General features: G+C 38.4%; 1 protein-coding gene across 1 annotated transcript in view; it reads right to left on the bottom strand.

Moving 5' to 3' along the window:
• The window catches only part of MYOM2 (myomesin 2), a 110017-nt gene that overhangs the window by 48002 nt on the left and 42329 nt on the right, over positions 1–19686 (bottom strand). Inside the window, exons 14-21 of the mRNA XM_077152993.1 lie at positions 15667–15794; positions 12164–12347; positions 10227–10401; positions 8483–8604; positions 6689–6876; positions 4349–4475; positions 2642–2820; positions 916–1030 (exon numbers count right to left, since the gene is read on the bottom strand). Of these exons, the coding sequence (XP_077009108.1) occupies positions 916–1030; positions 2642–2820; positions 4349–4475; positions 6689–6876; positions 8483–8604; positions 10227–10401; positions 12164–12347; positions 15667–15794 (1218 nt within the window). The remainder of the gene's footprint in view (positions 1–915; positions 1031–2641; positions 2821–4348; positions 4476–6688; positions 6877–8482; positions 8605–10226; positions 10402–12163; positions 12348–15666; positions 15795–19686) is intronic.

The following is a 19686-nucleotide window of genomic DNA, read 5'->3' on the forward strand; positions in this document are numbered from 1 at the left end:
ACCACTCTCAATACATTTTGGGTCTGCCATCCCAGGCCATAACCATCCCCCTTCTCTATAAGATCTAAACCCTCTCACCCATCCATAAGAACGGGCCTGATGCAGCCTTGTTTTCTCTACTTGATTTCATCCACACAAGCTTCCACCTTCACGCATTTGTTTTTGTTGGTTTGTGCTTTGGGAGGGGCTTCTTGTTTGTGAGTTTTTGACCAAGTGGGGGGGAGGTGCCAATACAGACCAGTTAAATTCTATTTTTTAGAAATAAGGAAATGAATGAGACCATCTCAGCCTCTGCCCATGAATGCAACAGTGGCCACATAAATAGGGTGTTAAAGAATATGGAAAAGCATAGAAAACCAGGCGGTAGAATAAGCAAATACCTGAGCAGAATGAGAAATAAGAGATCACTGGAGAGGCAGAAAGTGTGGTTTTAGAGTCTCTGGGTCCATCACCTTCTGAGACACAGGCACACACTTTCCCATGTGCCCTGTGCATTTATCCTTAGCCTTTATAAATACTTGCCCTTTGAAGGTAGCCTCAGGTGGGTTTCTATTACTTGCAACCAAGAAACTTCTCAATGGCTTTGTAATTTTCTGATGAAAGCTCAGTAGTAATAATAATAATAATAAAGCACTTTCATTCCTGCACATTATTTTTTACTGCCCCAAAGAAAAATTTCTGCCAAGCATGCATGATGTTCTACTGTGCTCTATTCCTAATGCAGGGACATTATAGCCTATCTTAAAGTATATAATTTATTTCCTTTGCAAATCCAAATCCTTTTTAAAATATGGCAAGATTTTCATTTATCCAGCCTTCCATCCGTGCATATCAGCATACTTTCATACCCTTATTCCAAATTATTGCTGTTCAAAACAGTTTGCTCTTTTTAATAGCTAAGAGGAACAATCTTACCTGCTTTGGCCTCTATAAGTACTGGTTCAGAGGTATCCGAGGGCTTTCCCACCCCACTGGCATTTACTGCCCGGACTCTGAAGACATAGATTTTACCTTGGTGTAGGTCATTGATCTTAAAATGGGAGAGAAAAGGATACGTGCTTATATTTCGATAAGCCCATGTTGTTCATTTTCACATTTAATAATGAATATAACATTTTTCAATCACAACTTATTTTTTCAGTTGGCAAGATACAGAAACTAACAGAAAACCACAGAAAAGCACTCATAATCTCATTTTCCAGAAATACACAAATTTGCTAAGCAATTGATATATTTGCTCATTCTTTTGTTCTGTGCATATTTTAAAGTAGAATTGAAATCATATTGAACAATTTGTAATAATACAATTGGTAATGTATTTAACATATGTTCTATATGACCAAATATTATTTTAATAATGATTTTTTAATTGTATAAAATATTCCACTATTTGGCCACATAACAATTAAATCAATCTCTTCTTATACACATACAGATTTTGTATATTGTAATGTATACATAACCTACATTTGTAATTAATTTATTTAGATAGATTCTTAGAAGCTGATTGGCTCAATTGGGGCTTGTGATCTGTTGTCAAATTGCTTCCCCAAAGGTTGCTGCCTATTTATACCTCTGTCAATGTGTATCCATGTACCTAACTCAAATGATTAAATATTAATCTAATCCTTTCTTTAAATAAGGATGTGTGTTGCACCTCTATCTAAACGGCACAACAAAATCTAAGACAAAAGCAATAGACTAAATCAACTAGGCAAATTAGCAGAGTATATGGGCTACTAGGTCTAAAATCACTTGTCACAAGTTATCCAAGGGCTAGTAAATTGTATGTGCATAAAACAGAAATATTTAGAGAGAGAGAGTATATAACAATTTCCAAATTACAACTTTGCCTAATGTGTTATAACAGCGTGAATTCTCTGTGTATGTATGTATGTAGACTTATATACAGATGTGTGTGTAGAGCAAATAAATAACTATTGCTTAATCATATGAACTTAAGAAAGTTAAAAAATGAAATTTGGGGCGGGCCGCGGTGGCTCAGCGGGCAAAGTGCTTGCCTGCTATGCCGGAGGACCTCGGTTCGATTCCCGGCCCCAGCCCATGTAACAAAAACGGAGAAACAGAATACAATAAAACAAGAAAATGTTTAAAAAATGTTTCCCTTTCTTCCTTCCTTCCTTCCTTCTATCCTTCCTTCCTTCTCTCTGTCTTTCCTTTAAAAAAAAAATGAAATTTGTAGCATGAAGTGAAAGGACATAATATAACACTAATGATCCTTGTGGAAAGCACAAGTGCAGTCCATAAACATACAAGTCTTAGAGCGCTACTGTTAACAGTTGTTACACTGCAATATGGCCAGAAAAATAGACATGTCTAGACAATTCCCAACAAGCCAAAATGGCAACTTTGTGAGAATAAGAAAATGAAGCCACTTCCTCAAGACACTGTATTGCCATCTGCTGGAAAATCGTTGTAATTGCTATACAAGTCTACACCAAGGTGAAAAGCACCCCCTCACATTGTTTCTTCATCTGTAAGTGGCATCAGCACTGCTCCCGCAGTAATAACCCAGTAGAGAATATTCGTGGGAGCAGGTTCACCTTAAGTCTTTGAGCTTATTTGCTACAGGGATTAAAACACTTTCAACAAAAGAAAATGAACAAATGAACACTATCACCTTTAAATAACGATTTGCAGTTGTCGCTTCATTTACTGTGAGCCATTCTCCTGAATCCTCTTCCTTGTAATCCACAAAATATCCAGAAATGGGGCTGCTGCCAGAATATACGGGAGCTTTCCATAGCATGACCAGTGAGGTGTCCCTCACCTCGCAGAACGTCAAATCATAGGCAGGACCTGAAAATTCACATTCAATCTGTGTACATGTGCAGCCATAACGAACACGGCAAATGGCAAGCCTGCCACTCTAAGCCCCTGTCACCTTACTATTTCTTGACTAGAACACCTTGCATCACAGACATCATTATTTTTCCTCATTAAATGTATACACCCCCCCTTTCTCTGAGGGTGATATTCACGGGAAGGGATGTTTGGCATGATGTTGGGGAGCTGGGAAGGAGAACTCCAGCCTAACGTTTCTGCAGCTTTCTCTGTTAGGCAGCTGGGTAATTGTGGTTATACTTGGAATAATTCATGAGTTCGTATCGTTCACTGGAGACAGCAGATATGTATCACAGAGAGAAAACTGGGCGAAGAACAGGAAAGGGTCCTCATGCCTCCCACCCACTGGATGGAAAACCTGTCAATCACAGCACAAATCATTCAGAGCACCTGACCACCTGGTCTGGCTAAGCAACCGGGTTCATTATCACATTAGCCTGCTTTTTGCAAACATCCAAATCAATCCCAAAGGTGTGTGTGGTGCTGATCCCCTAGGTATAGATAAGCTTTGTGCAGTAAAGTGAAAAGGTGCAGTAGCCTAGCTCCATCTTAATTAAATCATGCTCCCTCCTTTGAGTGTTGCTAAGGCATTTTTTATTAAGTCCTCAAAGAGGTTCTGGAAACTTTAACAGCTTTTCCTTTCACTAGTTTATATAGGGGACAAAATTAATTTTATTAAAGGAAGTTGCAAAAACTATGAAAACAATATAATGTGGCCACAAAATTGAAAAATAGAATTTTGAGCTTTTTCAGCTTCAATATTTAATTAATTTTTTTTTCTTCAAAATGTGAGAGTATCTCCAACTCATTGGGTTCCTGACTGACTGGATGCAAAGAAACTAACACCCAGTACTTGAGGATTTGTGAAAACAGTTAAAAATGTAGAATCTGAAATAAACACAGATTTTCAACAATTACTATGTTAGAACTGGAGGCCTCAAGATTCCTAAATGATCTGAGAAGAGACGCCACTTTAGCTAATAAATGGGATCCTGATATGATGCTGTCCCTACTTTGAGGCTTGCCACGGGTATTACCTTCTACCCCTGTCTTCCCTGTCTCTACTCCCTTGGGAGATGTTAGCCTGGACCAATTCCTTGTCATTTATCAGGTGTTGCGTTTTGGAAACTGTGTCTTGTTCCACAAACCTGGGTTAGACTTCTCTTCCAAATGCTTCCCTCTTACCCCACACTTCTAAGCTTATTACTCTGTTCTTACCATCTGTTCCCTTGTCTTATATCACGCAGAGTGCTCTCTGAGGGCAGAAAATATGTCCATCTTAATCACTATATTACTCCAATGCTTGCACAATGGTCATCACTCCATATGGCAAATGAAAGAATGACTGCTAGCTGCAAGAGGCTAGTCATAGCTGAGCTAGAGAAATAAGTGTAACACCATGGAAGAGTCCCTTCTTCGATTAGCCCCCACGTGTTAGAAAGGAAATCCACTTGGTGATGTGTTCACAAAAGATGCCTCTTACCAGGCTCTGGCATGGTCCAGGCTTCACACTTGAAGAGTTCACTGGGGTCTGACGGCTGCCCAATCCCAGCGAGGTTGGTTGCAGCAATTTTGAATTCATATAATGAGCCTTCTGTCAAGCCCTCCACCTATTCAGATTTTTAAAAATTAATACATGAATAAAGATTCATAACAATCCACTGGGGAAAGGAGTGTTTATAACTGATTTAGCAAATGAAATATGAATGTCAGGAACCTTGTCAGTAAATTAGACTAAATAATTTAAGTAGGGTTATTGATATGCCCATTATGTTGCAGGAAATTCTTTAAATCTTGCATATTTTACTTCATTCCTTCCATACAATATGCCTATGAGGATGACATGATCTCCTTTTGGCAGATAAGGAAACTGAGGTTCAGGGAGATGAAATGATTGTCCCAAACCCACAAACAGCAAATAGAAAAGCAGATATGAACTGAGCCTGGTTCTCCAACCCACATTCTAGCTCTGAGCTGACCAACTAAGACATGGAACAAAATGGAAAGAAACCCTTGCGCTGGAGACAGATTAACCTGCTTTCCAGTCCTGTGAGCTAGATGCGCGACAGTGGGGAACTCTGTCAACTCCTCTCACCAACACACTCAACCTAATCTCTAAGATAAGGATATGTCTTAGGTGGTAGGGATTACCTAGACTGCTAAATTTCTATGGTTAACAGTCACATTAGAGAAGCCTGGTTGTAATACAAAAAAACGAAGCAAAGGTGGTCTCCTGGCCAAAACCACTCATCTTCATTTACTGCAGAGTCACTGGGAATAAAAGTCATTTTCAGATAAATATTGTCTCTGAAAAAGATTGTGAGGATCTAAAGCCAACTTTTTTTAGGTTAAACTGCTTTACCTTCTGTTTTAGTTTGCCAGTGCTGCAGAATGCAATACACAAGACATGCACTGGCTTTGCTAAAGGGGATTTATTTAGCTACAAAATTACCGATTCTGGAAGGCACACAGCGACATCTGCTGGCCCTGTCTCCCAATTTCTGGGTTCAAACGGCTTTCCCTAGCGAATCCTCTCTGCATCTCCAAACGTCTGGGTCTTAGCTGGTTCTGAGCGCTTGACTGAGGCATGCTGAGGCATGCTGGGCTGCTGCTGAGTTCTGTTGGGCTGTACTGGGCTGTTTCTCTTCTGACCTCTCTCTTTTAAGCCTCCATCTAACTAAAGTGACTGTCACTCATTGCAGAAGGCACTCCCCTTAGCCCACCACATCAGCCGTAGATGAATTTCACATGCAGATGATTTAAATCCACCTCACCAGAACAGGGCACCATCACCTGGCCACGCTAACACCTGAACCTAACTACTACATCTTCTGAAAGACAGACTTCATTATTCCAATTGGAATAACTACTATTTAGTAAATAAGAGGATTTTTTTCTAAGGAATATATGACTCAACAAAGAACATTTAGGCATAGTAAATACTGAATGTGGGCAAAGTATCAAGACTGTCACACCAAAATTTAATTTTGAGGCAATACTGTTATATGGTATAGCAGAATTTTCTATAAGACAGAGACGAGATCTTCTAAGACATTGTTCCTCCAAAATAATGAAAATCTCATTTGACAAGTTAAACAATCCATATGAAATAGATTTGCCACTCCATTGTGGTAATGATAATGAGCCACCATTTGTCAGTAACTTGCCTCATGCCAGGCACTATAGTAAGCACTTCTTTTGATTTGTTTCTATCCTAAAACAGAAAATCCCTGTGAGGTAAATGTTACTGATCACATTGTTCAAACAAGGAATCAAAGGTTCAAAGAGATTAAATACAAAGCCCAGTAGCTGCTGAGGGTTTGAGTATGGCTTTGATTCCCGATGATCTTTATTACTCCAAGTCAATGTTCTTTCTAATCTTTCCACCTGGACACAATGTGTACTTGAGCAAGTGACTTACTCAGAGGCATGAAATACACTCATTTCTTAGGAAAATGGCAAACAGGCAAAGTCAGCCTTATTCTTATAATAAGCACTTGCTAAGTACATATTCTATCCACCAGGCATCACACCATATACCAGGGATGAAAAAACACATAAGACTCAATATCTGTCTTCAAGAAGCTTGTAGCTGAACAAAAAAAGACACTGCAGTGGAGCCCAAGAGACCTGGATGCTGATTGCTTCAGTGTCATTTACTAATTTTTAAGCCCGTTCTAGTTGCTTAATTTAACTTCTTCATCTCTTCTCAGAAAAAAAAAAAAGTGAATGAATGAGTTGCCCAAAATATAAAATCACATGGGAAAAACAGATGAATAAATAGATTGGATAGATAGATATGCATATATAAACAAAAACCAACCGTGAATATCGTCTCCTTAACAGGTGAAGAATTGACCTCATGCCAATTTTTATGGCGTGCTTCACGCTTGTCTATATAATAGCCAAGAATTGCTGCACCACCACTGAATTTAGGCACCTTCCAACCAAGAGTCATAGAATGGCCATCACAGTTCAGAAGAGTAATTCCATATGGATGGGATGGAGCAGCTACAAATTAAAACAAGCATGAAAGTTACTGAAAATCTTAGCACAATATTCTTTATCCTACTATACAGCAAGCTTCAGCATTTCAGAAAGCCAATGAGTCAACTGAGAGATTACCCTGAATACTTGTGCCTTCCATCTCTTTCTTGACCTACCTTCTAGCCATCTCTTAATTCTTCCTTTAAAGAGACTAAGTAAAACATACATGTTTATTTCAATTTCTAAACACAATCTTCCAATATTTCAATCATTTAAGCCAATGGATTATTTAAATCTGCTCTGGAACAAAAGATCCCTGCTCTCCCCTGCCCCCCTGCCACCAACTCTTAAAGAAAACTTTGAGAAGGGAGCATTCTCACTTGCAACCATGAAAAGTAACAACTACCTATTCCACTACCAATGGTAATAAATGTTATCTGGGCTACTAAGTTTCCATTTTTCTCCATATTTATAGAAACTTCAAATTAATTTAAATGTGTATGAATTCATTTTTCCCCTTTTTTAAACACCATATTGGAAATGGGCAATCTTTTCCAAGCAGGTTGAAGAAGACTGTGTCTCTCCTTTTCCCTTGGAGTAACCTAGATATGACCTTCCTCTGTTACCTGAGATAGTGGGAACTGGAAATGAGCTTTTTTCATTATACAATACAAGGTGAAATGATTGGCATTTATTTAGTAGGAAGGACTTAAAGAGGTAAATGGGAATGTTGAAAGTTCATTCTGAGAAAAAATTGAGGGGAAATAAGAATATTGACCATAAAATATTATACAAAAAATAATAAATATTTTTTGCTATTGTGGCCACCCGGGTATTAACAGATTTCACATTCCTTGACAATTCTGGTAATAATATTGTAAAAAGAGAAATCTTAATTTCTTAAAATGCTTGTAAATTTAATTAGAGACAAAAGGTAAAGAACAAAACATTCCTCTCAGAACTGAAAAGATATTACTGTAGTTCACATTACTGTAATGTGTGACAGTGTTTCAAAATGTTTCCAAATATACTTCAGCAGTACAGTGTTTACTACCAAATGCCAAGAGCAACAATTGTTAAACACAAAGCCTTACAGATCAACTTTTTCTACAGACCATCATTGAGATTTAGGACCTGATTTGTTCATGTTGATCAAAATAATAATAATTTTTAAAGATCTCTATTTATGAACAAAGCCACAAAGTTATATAAACAATTGAAATTCCCTGAAAGAACGTATTGAAATTTCTTGAACTAAGGATACCTAAAAAGTCTGCTAATGTTATTCTATTCATTGCATCTATTTGAAAAGAGAATTTCATACCTGATGGCATATATTTAACAGGGGGCTCAGGCATTCAGAAACAAGCGATTTCTAATAATACTTTCTATTTTTAATTTGCATTTTATTAGCATATTATCATTTCTCCCTCTCACACTGGCATTTCCAAGACAAGTACCCAATTTGACGAGAAGTTTCCAAAGAATTGCATGTTCTCTGCTCAACAATTTACATCCACTTTTTTTCTCTGGTAATATCCCAAATGGCATCATAAATGTTTATTCATGCAGAAATTAAAATGTACTGGAGAACTGGAAATTGGCTCTGAACAGGCCATGAATTACTTACTGAGGGCAGCCTGGACTTTTATGATGTCAGACTCTTGTGAATTTTCGCTCATCCCCACAGCATTAACGGCTTTAACTCGGAAGATGTACTGCTCCCCAGTCGTTAGGCCATGCACAACGAACCTAAGGAAAACACGAATGAGGGTCATGTTTCCAACAACTCAATTTTTCTTTCCCCACAGCAGAAATAGAAACCACTCTGAAGTCCTCATAAAAAGTTTTCACCTGATCTTAAACGAAGTTGACTTTTGGAGTGCCTATGTGTGCATACCCAAAATCCATTTTCATTTCCAATTTTGGCTCATTTAAATCAACATTCCAGGGTCAAAACGTAAATGATAGCACCTAATTATACCAGGGGCTGAAGGAACTGGTTGCTGGTTGCTTGACAAGGGCCTAAGATCACGGAAAGCACAGTCTTCACAAGTCCTACGTGACCTTGACAGAGTCACTTACTTGGTGACTCTCCCTTTATTTCTGCATTTTCTGGATCTTGTTGGGATCAAAGGTCTATTATAAAATAGTATTCAGCTCCTCACCCAAAAGAACTATAAAAACCTAATTTGAAGTGGTTATAATGTAGTGGCTGAAGGCTAAGACTTTGAAGTCAGACATACTGGGCTTGAATGCTAGTTTTGCTAGTTAGAGTTTTAATGTCCTTAATCAAGTTTCTTAACCTTTGCAAGAAAATTTTTCCCATCAGTAAAACACGGAGAATAATACCTATCTCATAGCAGTGTCATAAGCATTCAATGTAAAGTACTTAGCACAATTGTCTTGCACATGGTAAGCACTCAGTAAATATAAGCAATTATGATTTACCCTATTCATTCAGCAAACGTGTATTAACCATTTTCAATATCCCTGCTAGAATAATAATCTTCTAAACTTGATGGATCCTTCTGGCTATATTATATCTATTGTATTATATCTATTATCTATCTAATAATATATCTATTATTCTTGTCGATTACGTCTTTTTTTTCTAGCCACTGCCTTTTCCAATTTAATAATAAAAAAAAGAGTTAAAGAGAAAAAAACAGTTGAGCTGTAATTGATAATCTATCCACAAATGCTATTCTGACAGCTGCCTATATTTTCCTAAAAAGCATGTCAAGGAGAAAACCTAATAAACTCAGACAAGCCCTGCACACTCAGTGTGAAACAGGAATAAATCAATTCCACAAGTAGAGACATTCCTTTTCTCTGCAAAAGAGGTAACATCTTTCTTCTCATCTCCGTCCAGGAGCAGAAGATTGCCTTACTGATTTTTCCTCAATCAGAGGGCTAGAGAAAAGGACTGGCAGTTATTTGAACAAAGCAATCTTGCAAGTTTGAAAACTCAATAAGGACAAATAAAACTACACTCACGCTATAGCTGCTGTTTTAATTCTTGTATTCAAAGATAAATCTTAAATGCTAATTATGTCCAGAACACCAAGATTCTGGAACTGTTCTCTCGTAAAAAGAGAAATCATTTCACCCAAGTGTTTAACGACTAACTCATCCAATTTGTCAAATGTGAGTGGTCAAAGCTTTAACACAATATTTTTCCCTATGGGTGAATTAGAAAATGGACTCAAGTATAACGAAACTTTGCAGACATTTTTCTACCATAGTTCATAATGAGTACCGTGTAGTTCATATTTGATTGTAGTTCTTGCTAAAGAAGAGACGTACCATGTTTCTAAACAGTGACTTTGAGGGCTTGGGGAAGTGAGAGGGAGTCACGCCGAAGCAGTTACCTGTTGTAATCAATGGGCTTGTGGTTGCACGGCTCCCACAGGTTGCTTCCTGCCACACAGCAGTCCACGTAGTACCCCAGGAGGTCCTCTGCATGCTTTGGCTTGTCCCACTGAACCACAACTGATGTCTTGGTGTTTCTTGAAGCAAGTACTCGCCCAGGAGCAGAAGGAACAACTTGCAGAGAAGACAAAATGATTTCTTAAGCTTAATAGGCAATATAGTAAGAAAAAATGCATTTTTTAGTATATCATAGCACACTAATTCACAACTGAATAAACGTTCTATCCAGTTGTCGTGGACTGAATCAAGTCTACCACAAGACACGTCCAAGTCCTAAGCCCCAGTCCTGTGGATGCAAACTCATTAGTAAACAGAATCGTCAAAGACGTGATAAGTTAAGGTGAAGCCAAAATGGTTCAGGATGGGCCTCACACCAAAATGACTGGAATCCTTGTAGGCAGAAAAAAACGGGACACAGGCGTAGTAAGAGACAGAAAGAGCCAGACTGGTGGCCATGCGACAGAGGTAGAGACTGAGTTAAGGACTGCCAGCACAAGAACATTTCCGACTTCGGAGGAAGGGTGGCCCTGCCAAGGCCTAGGTTTGGAGCTTTCAGCCTCCGAAATTGTGAGGCACTTTCATGTTGTTCAAGCCAACCAGGCAGCTGTACTTGTTACAGCAGCTCTGGCAAACTAAGACATCGATTTGTATTCAGTTCACAGCCTCAGAGTTTTGGAATATACACCAGAGATCTTCAAGTCCATTATTCCACAGGGACTGCAAGACAGAGCTGTGGTTTTAAACAAAACCTGGATGATATAAAAAGAAGTAAGGATACAAACGATGGACTAATCACCAGAGGGGTGGGAATGGGGAATGGGAATGGTTACTAGATTCTTATCTCCTCTCCGTTTCCATGTCCCTGCTTGGTCCTGACTCACGAAAGAAAAAGAATTGCAATCATAAAATCTCCTGCACCCCCACCAGGATTAGTCAAAAAAAGATCTTTTGTTGACATCATGCTTTTAGCTGACTGGGCAATAGCAATTTGGGGAAAGTGAATGATCAGTTTTAAGAAAGTAAAACACCTTTCTATAGGATTCCTCAAAATTAGTAAAAGGATTCAAACTTGTCAGCGCTTCTCCCCCAAAGCTGGGGCTGCCACTGGGCTTCCCCGAGGGGCTATGGTGAGTTGTGGTCACAGATGCCACCAGGCCCTGGTACAGCCAGAGGACTCAGGTCCACAAGCCACCTCTCCCTCATGCCCCAGTATTCCTTATGATTATGGTCATTTTCCTATGTGTGATGAAGTGAGATGTGTGCTGTGGTGCTTAACTTGATGTGAGTTCTCACTGCGAAGAACTGTGGGTGGGGACGCCAAAAGGCCTGGACGGAATCAAACTGAAAGCCCATTACGACAGGAGGTAGTTTGAGGTCAGATTCCTAATGATATGTTTGGCATTTTGTTTATCTGTGTATCTGTCTTATAACAATATGGTGTAAAGCGAGAGGTGAAGCAAGCATCTTACTATTCAAAATTAGAATGCCCGATAATCAAACCAAAATGGCGTCTTTAACACAAGCGCTCAGAAGGATTGTCAGAAGCCCTCTTTTTTGATTGCTACAATTCCTGAATAGATTTCAATCCAGAATTTTATTGCATTTTAACTATAAAGAGGGTTGGGATTTTTTTTTAAAAAGTGACCATTGCCTAAAAATATTTTTAGCCCATTTACCGACTTCATAAGGTGATGGAACTTTGGGAAAAACTTGAGTATCAACCAAAACTTGCCAAATCGCTCATAAAATGAAACTTCACAGCAACTTGAACTTTAACTCACGCACAACAGCACTTGCATTGGCTTTCTCACCTTCATCCCGTGCCATTTCATCTGGGGCCTGTCAGGAATTTGGGTGACTCCCTGTAACTACTTACCAATCGTGTCCTGTGCCTGGATGGGAGAAGTTATTTCTGACGGGTCGCTCAGGCCGTGCTTATTGGCTGCCAAAACTCGAAACACATAGGACTTCCCTTCAGCGAGATCGAACACGGCGTAGCGCGGGGACCTCACCGCCATCTGCGCGTTCACGCGCTGCCACGTCCCACTGCCTACAATGGACTGCAAAGAGAAACTCGAGCTACAATTTTATAAAATCTAGAGCTCCTTGGAAGTGTGCCAAAGGAAATATGGCATTTTAACGAATCAAGTGATATTTCAGGTATGTCTATATCAGCCTGCAGATAATGGGCAATCGAATATTTGTTTGTTTGCTTGTTTATTTTAATTTCAAAGAGTGAAGCCAATTTGGGGCTCCAAGTGAAAAATGACCCATTAGTAAAACAAAATGGCTTACTAATGCAAATTTTTACTGTAAAGCGAAGAAACCATAGCAAATTCCAGGCAATCAATGCTAGGCTGTAGTTTTAGCAAAATGGAGTGGACTGTAAATAAAGATCATTTGGGAGTGTATTTGTAAAGCTGCATCATAACTAAACTATTCCGGTTTAAAATATCACCGTATTGCAGCTGCTTTGGTAGTGAAACAGTGGCTGCACTCTAAGTATCTAGCAAGAGGGTACGCATTCTTATATTAAAATAACATGTTGAGATTTAAATTATTATATAAAGATCTTTAAGCAGATTAAAGGAATTAAGCTATTTTGTTGTATCTATTTTGTCAGGTGTAATGGAGGATGCAAATCATATATATAATATAAAATCAAGTACAGTTTTTAAAATCTATAGAGAGAAAGACTACAAAAAAATGCCCTACATGTTAATAGTGGTTATTTGATATGATGGATTATTGGGGATTTTAACTTTATTCTATAGAAGGTCTCTGTAATTTCCAAATTTTCTATACTGTTTGTTTAATTTTTGTCACTGATAATGATTTTTAAAACCTGGATTACATGTTTGTATTTAACTATTTTTTTCCCCTGTAGAGATAAAAAATCCACTTTGAAAGTAATTCAAAGGTAGTAAAAGTTGGCTGTACATTGACCCTTTTTAAAAGCTACTAAAAGGAATGGTAACAAAACATTTCAAATAACAACACGGCCTTCTAGAAATCAGATTCGTGTTTAAAGGAGAAGGCTCTCTCCTTTTTGTGGAGGTGAAATCAGGTATTCAAGGTAGGAGGTTCCCACATCCACGTCGCTATAAGTTCCTTGTCCATAATCACAGCTGTGCTGTTAGCCTGGACCGTGGCATCCTGGGGAGATGAAAGGCGGCATGGAGGAGCAGAAATGGGAAATGACATGAAAGCCTCAGCAATTAGCTGCGATCAGTCAGAGAAAAGAGTCTTCATATTAGAGAAGGGAAGACAGTGAAGGAGTAGAGGGGGGAAATATGTAAGGAGCTTAACACTGATCTCCCAGAAGCCAAAGAAGAACTTGAGAGTCAAAATGAAGTCATCAGCTATTTAAGCAGAGACTGGAGGAAATTGTGTAGCCCTGGATACCTTCGGTGGGGGAAATTGTCTATCGTATACGTTTGGGTCTTATGAATATGAACAAGACACTTCTGTCTTAAGTATAAACAAAAATCCAAGTAAAAATAAGCAGCCACTAGACTACTGAACTTATAAGCTTCAAGATACAAAGAAATAGGCAATGTGCCATACGTGAATCTACTCAGAAAAACAGAGCATTCAGCTATCATTAAATCTGGAATTATCAAATACAGCTAATTTATAGGGAAATCTATGCTTACTCCTAACTATATGCTAAATTTATTTATAGAGAAATCCGTGCTTATTTCTAATTATACGCTAAAATGTGACATAATGAACAGACTATAATCAGTTGTATTAATTGCTTAAGTGCAGTTCATATAATTTCACAAGATCTAATGTAGAATGAAACTATAGATATAAGGGGGAAAAAATTACAACTAGTCCTGTGGTTCTTTTTAACCTTGATGGGATGTAAGCACATCAAGAGATAATGTTATCTAGATGGAGATGTGCTGTCCACTCTAAGCTAACTGCAACAGAAGTAGATGAAGTTTGTCCCCACCTATCAGGTCTATTTTTCTTTCCATCTCTGTGTGGCTAAGCTCCAACCACAGTCTGGGACCTCATGCTATTCCTTGCTCCCCAGGATCTCTCAGAGCATCACTTGCCTGAAGCTGTCCTGGCAGCTTCTTCTTGCTCATCAAAACGTATGTCTTCTGCATTCCATGAAGCTACCTATTCACTATTGACAGCAGGTACCTAAATAAATGAATTCCTGTTAACTTGCAAACTCTATGATTTAGTATTTTTTTTAATTTTTATTTTATTTTATTTATTTTCACTAATACCTGACATTTCTGGCATCGGCTGCAGATAAGTAGGGAAATAACTCTGAATTGGGATGAGGGAGTACTTCTCACCCTCAGGTAGTCTGCATACAGGGCTGGACATTGGGATTTCTCATAAATACTGCAATTTACAACCTACAATTAAGATTAATACTTTCCAGTTACAGTCCTGTAGGTAATTAACTGTTGCATGTAACTAGTGTAGGCAAGCGGGTCATTATACATTTTGGAGTCTAATGTATTTGTTCATTTCCATTTCCACTTCTGCTGTGCTTCATTTAATTGTATTATAGTACATTATTGTATTATGTATTTTATAAATTGTATCATTTCATTTTATTTTAACTATTTATTATATATCGCATTACATATTACCTTATAAATTTCGTATCACAAAACCATAGTTACAGGGTTGGTAGGACTTTAAAAAGTTTTTTAAGCTATGGTGCACAATCCAATAGCAAGTAGAGACTCATGAATTCGAATTAGAGGGTCCCAACCAACATTTTTTTCTTTTTATGAAATAGGACGAATTATATTAAAGAAGGAGAGAATGCATAACATAGTAGGATCTAGTTTTTGAAATTTCCTTTGGTTGTGTGTGCGCACACAGGGCTGCAGCACCATCCACTTCTTTATATGTCACCAAGTCCAAAAACCTCTTCAAGCCAATGATCTAGTGATGCTATCCCTTCTCCAGCTGAACTGTGGATTCCCTCTACAAGAGCGCCACCAAGTGGTCAAAGGGCTTATTGACTAACACTGCAAGCAGAGGCAGTCTTTCTCTTCCCAGCTTCTCGGGTAAACCTCAGAGTTTAATAGCTGTGAATGTTTTCACAGGTAGAACACACTTAGATCTAGCAAGTTCAACTCCTCTATTGTAAAGTGGCATGTGAATGGCAGCAAAGCCAAATCTGGGACACAATTATCTTAACGTCAATTCCCATTCTAGAACTCCTTTCATCAGTTCAGCAACCCCACCTGTAGTGCATTATTAAGTGTATTATTAAGTAATAATGATGACGCATCTGTGATGATTGATTTGATAGCTTCTCCTCTTTGCATGCATTAAAGAAAATAATATTTGATCACTCAGCGGTTTGATTTCTCAGGAAATGTGACTTCACAGTACCTTCTCAATGAAATACGCTAATGGCTCCTTGCCACGGGGAGCAGGTGGATCCCAGCTGAGGACAACATATGTTTTGCTGATTTCTGAAGCGTGTACATTGGTGGGAGGTCCTGGAATCTGAACATCGCCTGGAGGAGTAATAAACTTAGTGAGTGCTAAACAGTAGATTAACACCATGTCAGCACATTTGCTTGAGCCCATCTTTGCAAGCACAGTCCTTTGGTTATATTACAGGATATTAAAGAATTGCCATATCAGTGTTGCACTTGTTTCCTTTCTATTTTGGGAACATAAACTACAAGAACTATTTTTTCAGGATCAAAGTAAAATATACTGGTAAAGATCACCCGATGACTTTTGTTTCTAATATAAACCACTTCATTTAAAAAAAAAAAAAAAAGTCCTCCAGTGTTTTGACTGAACGTGGGGAAAGGATTCCCTCAGAAGAAATAGAGAATTGAACCAGAAATGGAGCTTTGGCTGTCCTGGGAACTTGTGCAGAGAAAGTATTAACAGTCTGTGTTCTGCAATATGGAAACTGCAGATTGTAATTGTAATGTCTCTAATGACGCTCTCTGGTTGTTTGCGTCATACTCTATGCCCTCAAAGCATTTAAATTATATATCAACTTCTAAAGCACGCTGTTTTGTTCCTCCCTTGGTAGATCTGTACCACATTTTCAAGCATTTTATGCCTATATACTTGAAATTCTGGGATAGTATAGATAAACTTTTGCAAATAACAATAACAGAATATTTGCATTCAGATGTCCCGGTAAAGTTATCTTCCGATATTCATCTTTTGTTAAAAATAATGTTAGGTATCAAGGGGAAGTTAAGTTTGGATTTTTGAAAGCTTTTCATAAGAGGTGGCATTTTTCCAGACCCACAATCCCTGCAATTGTAATATAAAAATAGTATGTACTTCAGATTAGATTAGCACATGATTAAAATGGTTTGTAACTTCCTCAGGACATCTTTGAGCACTTCTCAATATCCAATTGCTCCCTGGGGACTCTGCTGCATGAGAGGAATTGAACAGCCACATGGAAATGGCCCAAAACAGGATTGAGTTTCATTTCATAAGAGCCCTGTTACAGAGCACATCAACCTTTAAAGACAACGCGGGCATGTAAACGCTGCCATGACCTAATCTAGAATCCTTTCTGGCAAGTGGGTTGAATTTCAAACAAGTAGTAAGAGTGTCTCCAGGAAAGTGCTAGGAGAATGACTGGGCAGAGCCCTCCACTAGCCTGTTTTCAATCCATATACTGTGTCCACAATGAAACAGATCCAGAGAGAAGCATGTGAAAGAGATAAGATGGAGAAAGCTTGTCTTAGAACACTATATTCTAAACTTCCAAAATGGAATCATAGTTTATCTCGGATGTATTAAACTACACAGGAAGAAAATCAAGAGAACAGAAGGAAGCAAGGCAAATAATAAAAAGCAGTGTGAAAGTGTGAATACTTAAACGCAGAATTTAGTCTTTCACACACTTTCAGATTTGAAAGATCTTGCTGTTTTTAGACCTGGAACATAACCTTTAGGCACAGGAAAAATGAAAGAAGAGATTTTATTTCATGCCAAAGCAAGAAGAATTCAGGTTTTTCTGTAGGGAATCCCCAATCAGCATAAGATACTTGAGTTAGTAAGACCACAGCACATGCCTTGCAGATTTGTATGTGGCCCCAACCACGGACGTAAGAGTTAGAACAAAAGAGAATAGGTCTCAAAATGGCCTCAGCGCCCTGTTCTGATCAAGATGGCAGAGTGAGATGCATCAGGGCTCCATCCCTCCACAGAAGCTAAGAAAAATCAGCAAGAACTTGAGGGTTAGCACCTAAGAAACACAAAGGGCACTTAAAAGTGGTAGATCTTCTGATGCCCTGTCTGGACTCTCTATTACAATTCATCAGTTCAACACAGAGTCACCCCATGCACCCACTGCAGATTCCTGGTTCCAATCCAGAGGGAGCAAAGTACACCTTTTGAAAGCAAGCTTATCAGGCCCAATCTATCTCTCATGGCCTAAGGAACTCATCCCAGAACTTGCACCACATGTAAAAGGCAGCTCACAGAACCTCCTACAGAACACTGTAGGAGAGCAGTCAAGTTATGTTGCCTGGGGTAAGCAAAACTGGTTGAAAGACATATGGTGCTGTATCTGGGACCATGAGGAAATTGTTATCTAGGGAAGAGGAGACATTGGGAATGATGTAAGCAGGGAACTTTCTAGGACCCCTAATGCATGTCTAAGACAAGATTCATGCACAGAAGGGATCAGATAGGCCCTTACACTTGACCTGGAGCTACTCTCTAAATTCTGGGCAGCAGGTATTTTTTCTAAGAGTTGAGGACATTGAAATGCTCCAGGTTCCACCCTAGAAAGAGTTCAACTGCAATTTGTTGGGAAGACCTAAAGAAGGTTACTTGCACAGATCATCTACAAAGACTTGGATGAGTGATTTTTGTTTTCTTTTTGTTGTTGTTGTTTTTGTTTTTGGTTTTGTTAGCTCCTGACATTCAAGGAAAGCCCTGTCAAAGACTAGCTGGACACAAGCTTAAGAACAGACACCTCAGAGTCTAAATTCCAGTGTAATACCTTAAGATATTGCAAAGACTTTTTTAAAATGGCCCAAAATCTGCTTACATAGCTGAAGGGAAACATGGACAAAGAGTTAAAGAACAAACAGAAAAGTGAAAGATGAATACAAAGATAATAAAAATGAAGAAATGGAAATATCAAAAGGAACCAACCAGCACTGAAGACCACAGTAACAGAAATTTTTAAAATTCCTTATAAGGGTTTAACAGCAGATTGGAGCTGGTAGAAGAAAGAATCAGTGAACTTGAAGATAATAAAATTGAAATCATTCAGTCTGAGGAGCAAGAAGAAGAAAGAATGGGGAGAAGAGAACAGAACCTGAGGAACCTGTAAGACACCATCAAACTTACCAATATATGCACTATGAGAGTCCCAGAAGAAAAAGAAAGAGAGAAAGGAGCAAAGAGAATATTTAAAGAAATAATGGCTGACAATTTCCCCAAATTTAATAAAAGACATGAATATATACAGATACAAGACACTCAATGATCTTCAAGCATAATAAACCCAAATAGACTTATTCAACAGCATAATATAATCAAATTGTACAATGTCAAAGATAAAGAACTCTGAAATGCTCAAGAGAGAAACAGCATGTCACATATGGGGGTGGGTGGGGTCTTTATAAGATGAAGTGCCCATTTCTCATCGGAAACCATGGAGGCACGAAGGCAGTGGGATGACATATTTAAAGTGCTGAAAGCAAAATATCACCAACCCAGAATTCTATACCCAGCAAAACTGTCATTCAAAAATGAGGGAGAGATTAAGACATTCACAAATAAACAGAAGCTGAGGGAATCTGTTACCATTTAGACTTATCCTACAAGAGATGCTAAAGAGAGTTCTGCATGTTGAAAAAAGGGATAAATGGGCAATATATTGAAGCTACTTGAAGAAATGAATCTCCAGTGAGGGTAGCAACATGAGCAAATATAAATGCCAGTGCTGTAATATTTTGGATTTGTAACTTCACTTTTATTTACTTTCTCCAAAATCTAGAAGGCAAATGCATAAAATGTAATGATACATCAATGGTGTTGGACTCATGATATATAAACATGTAATTTATGACAAGAACTTCATGGATGTAGGGGAACAGAAAACTAGAAGAGCATAGTTGGCATATACTATCGAAGTTAAGTTGGTATAAAAGCAATTGAGATTGCTATAGACTTAGAATGTTGAATTTGCATCCCATGGTAACTACAAGGTAAGTATCAGAAAACATGCAAACTAATAGAGACAGAAATCAGAGTACATGTTGCTATGGGCAGGGGCAAGGGGAATATAGAGTTAATGCCTAATAAATGTAGGGATTCTCTTTGGGGAGATGGGATAATTTTAGCAATGAAAAGTGCTGAGGGTATCGCAATATTGTGAATGTGATCTATAACATTGAATGGTAGGTT

Source organism: Tamandua tetradactyla, chromosome 3 (genome assembly GCF_023851605.1).
Source record: "Tamandua tetradactyla isolate mTamTet1 chromosome 3, mTamTet1.pri, whole genome shotgun sequence".
NCBI classification, from domain to species: domain Eukaryota; kingdom Metazoa; phylum Chordata; class Mammalia; order Pilosa; family Myrmecophagidae; genus Tamandua; species Tamandua tetradactyla.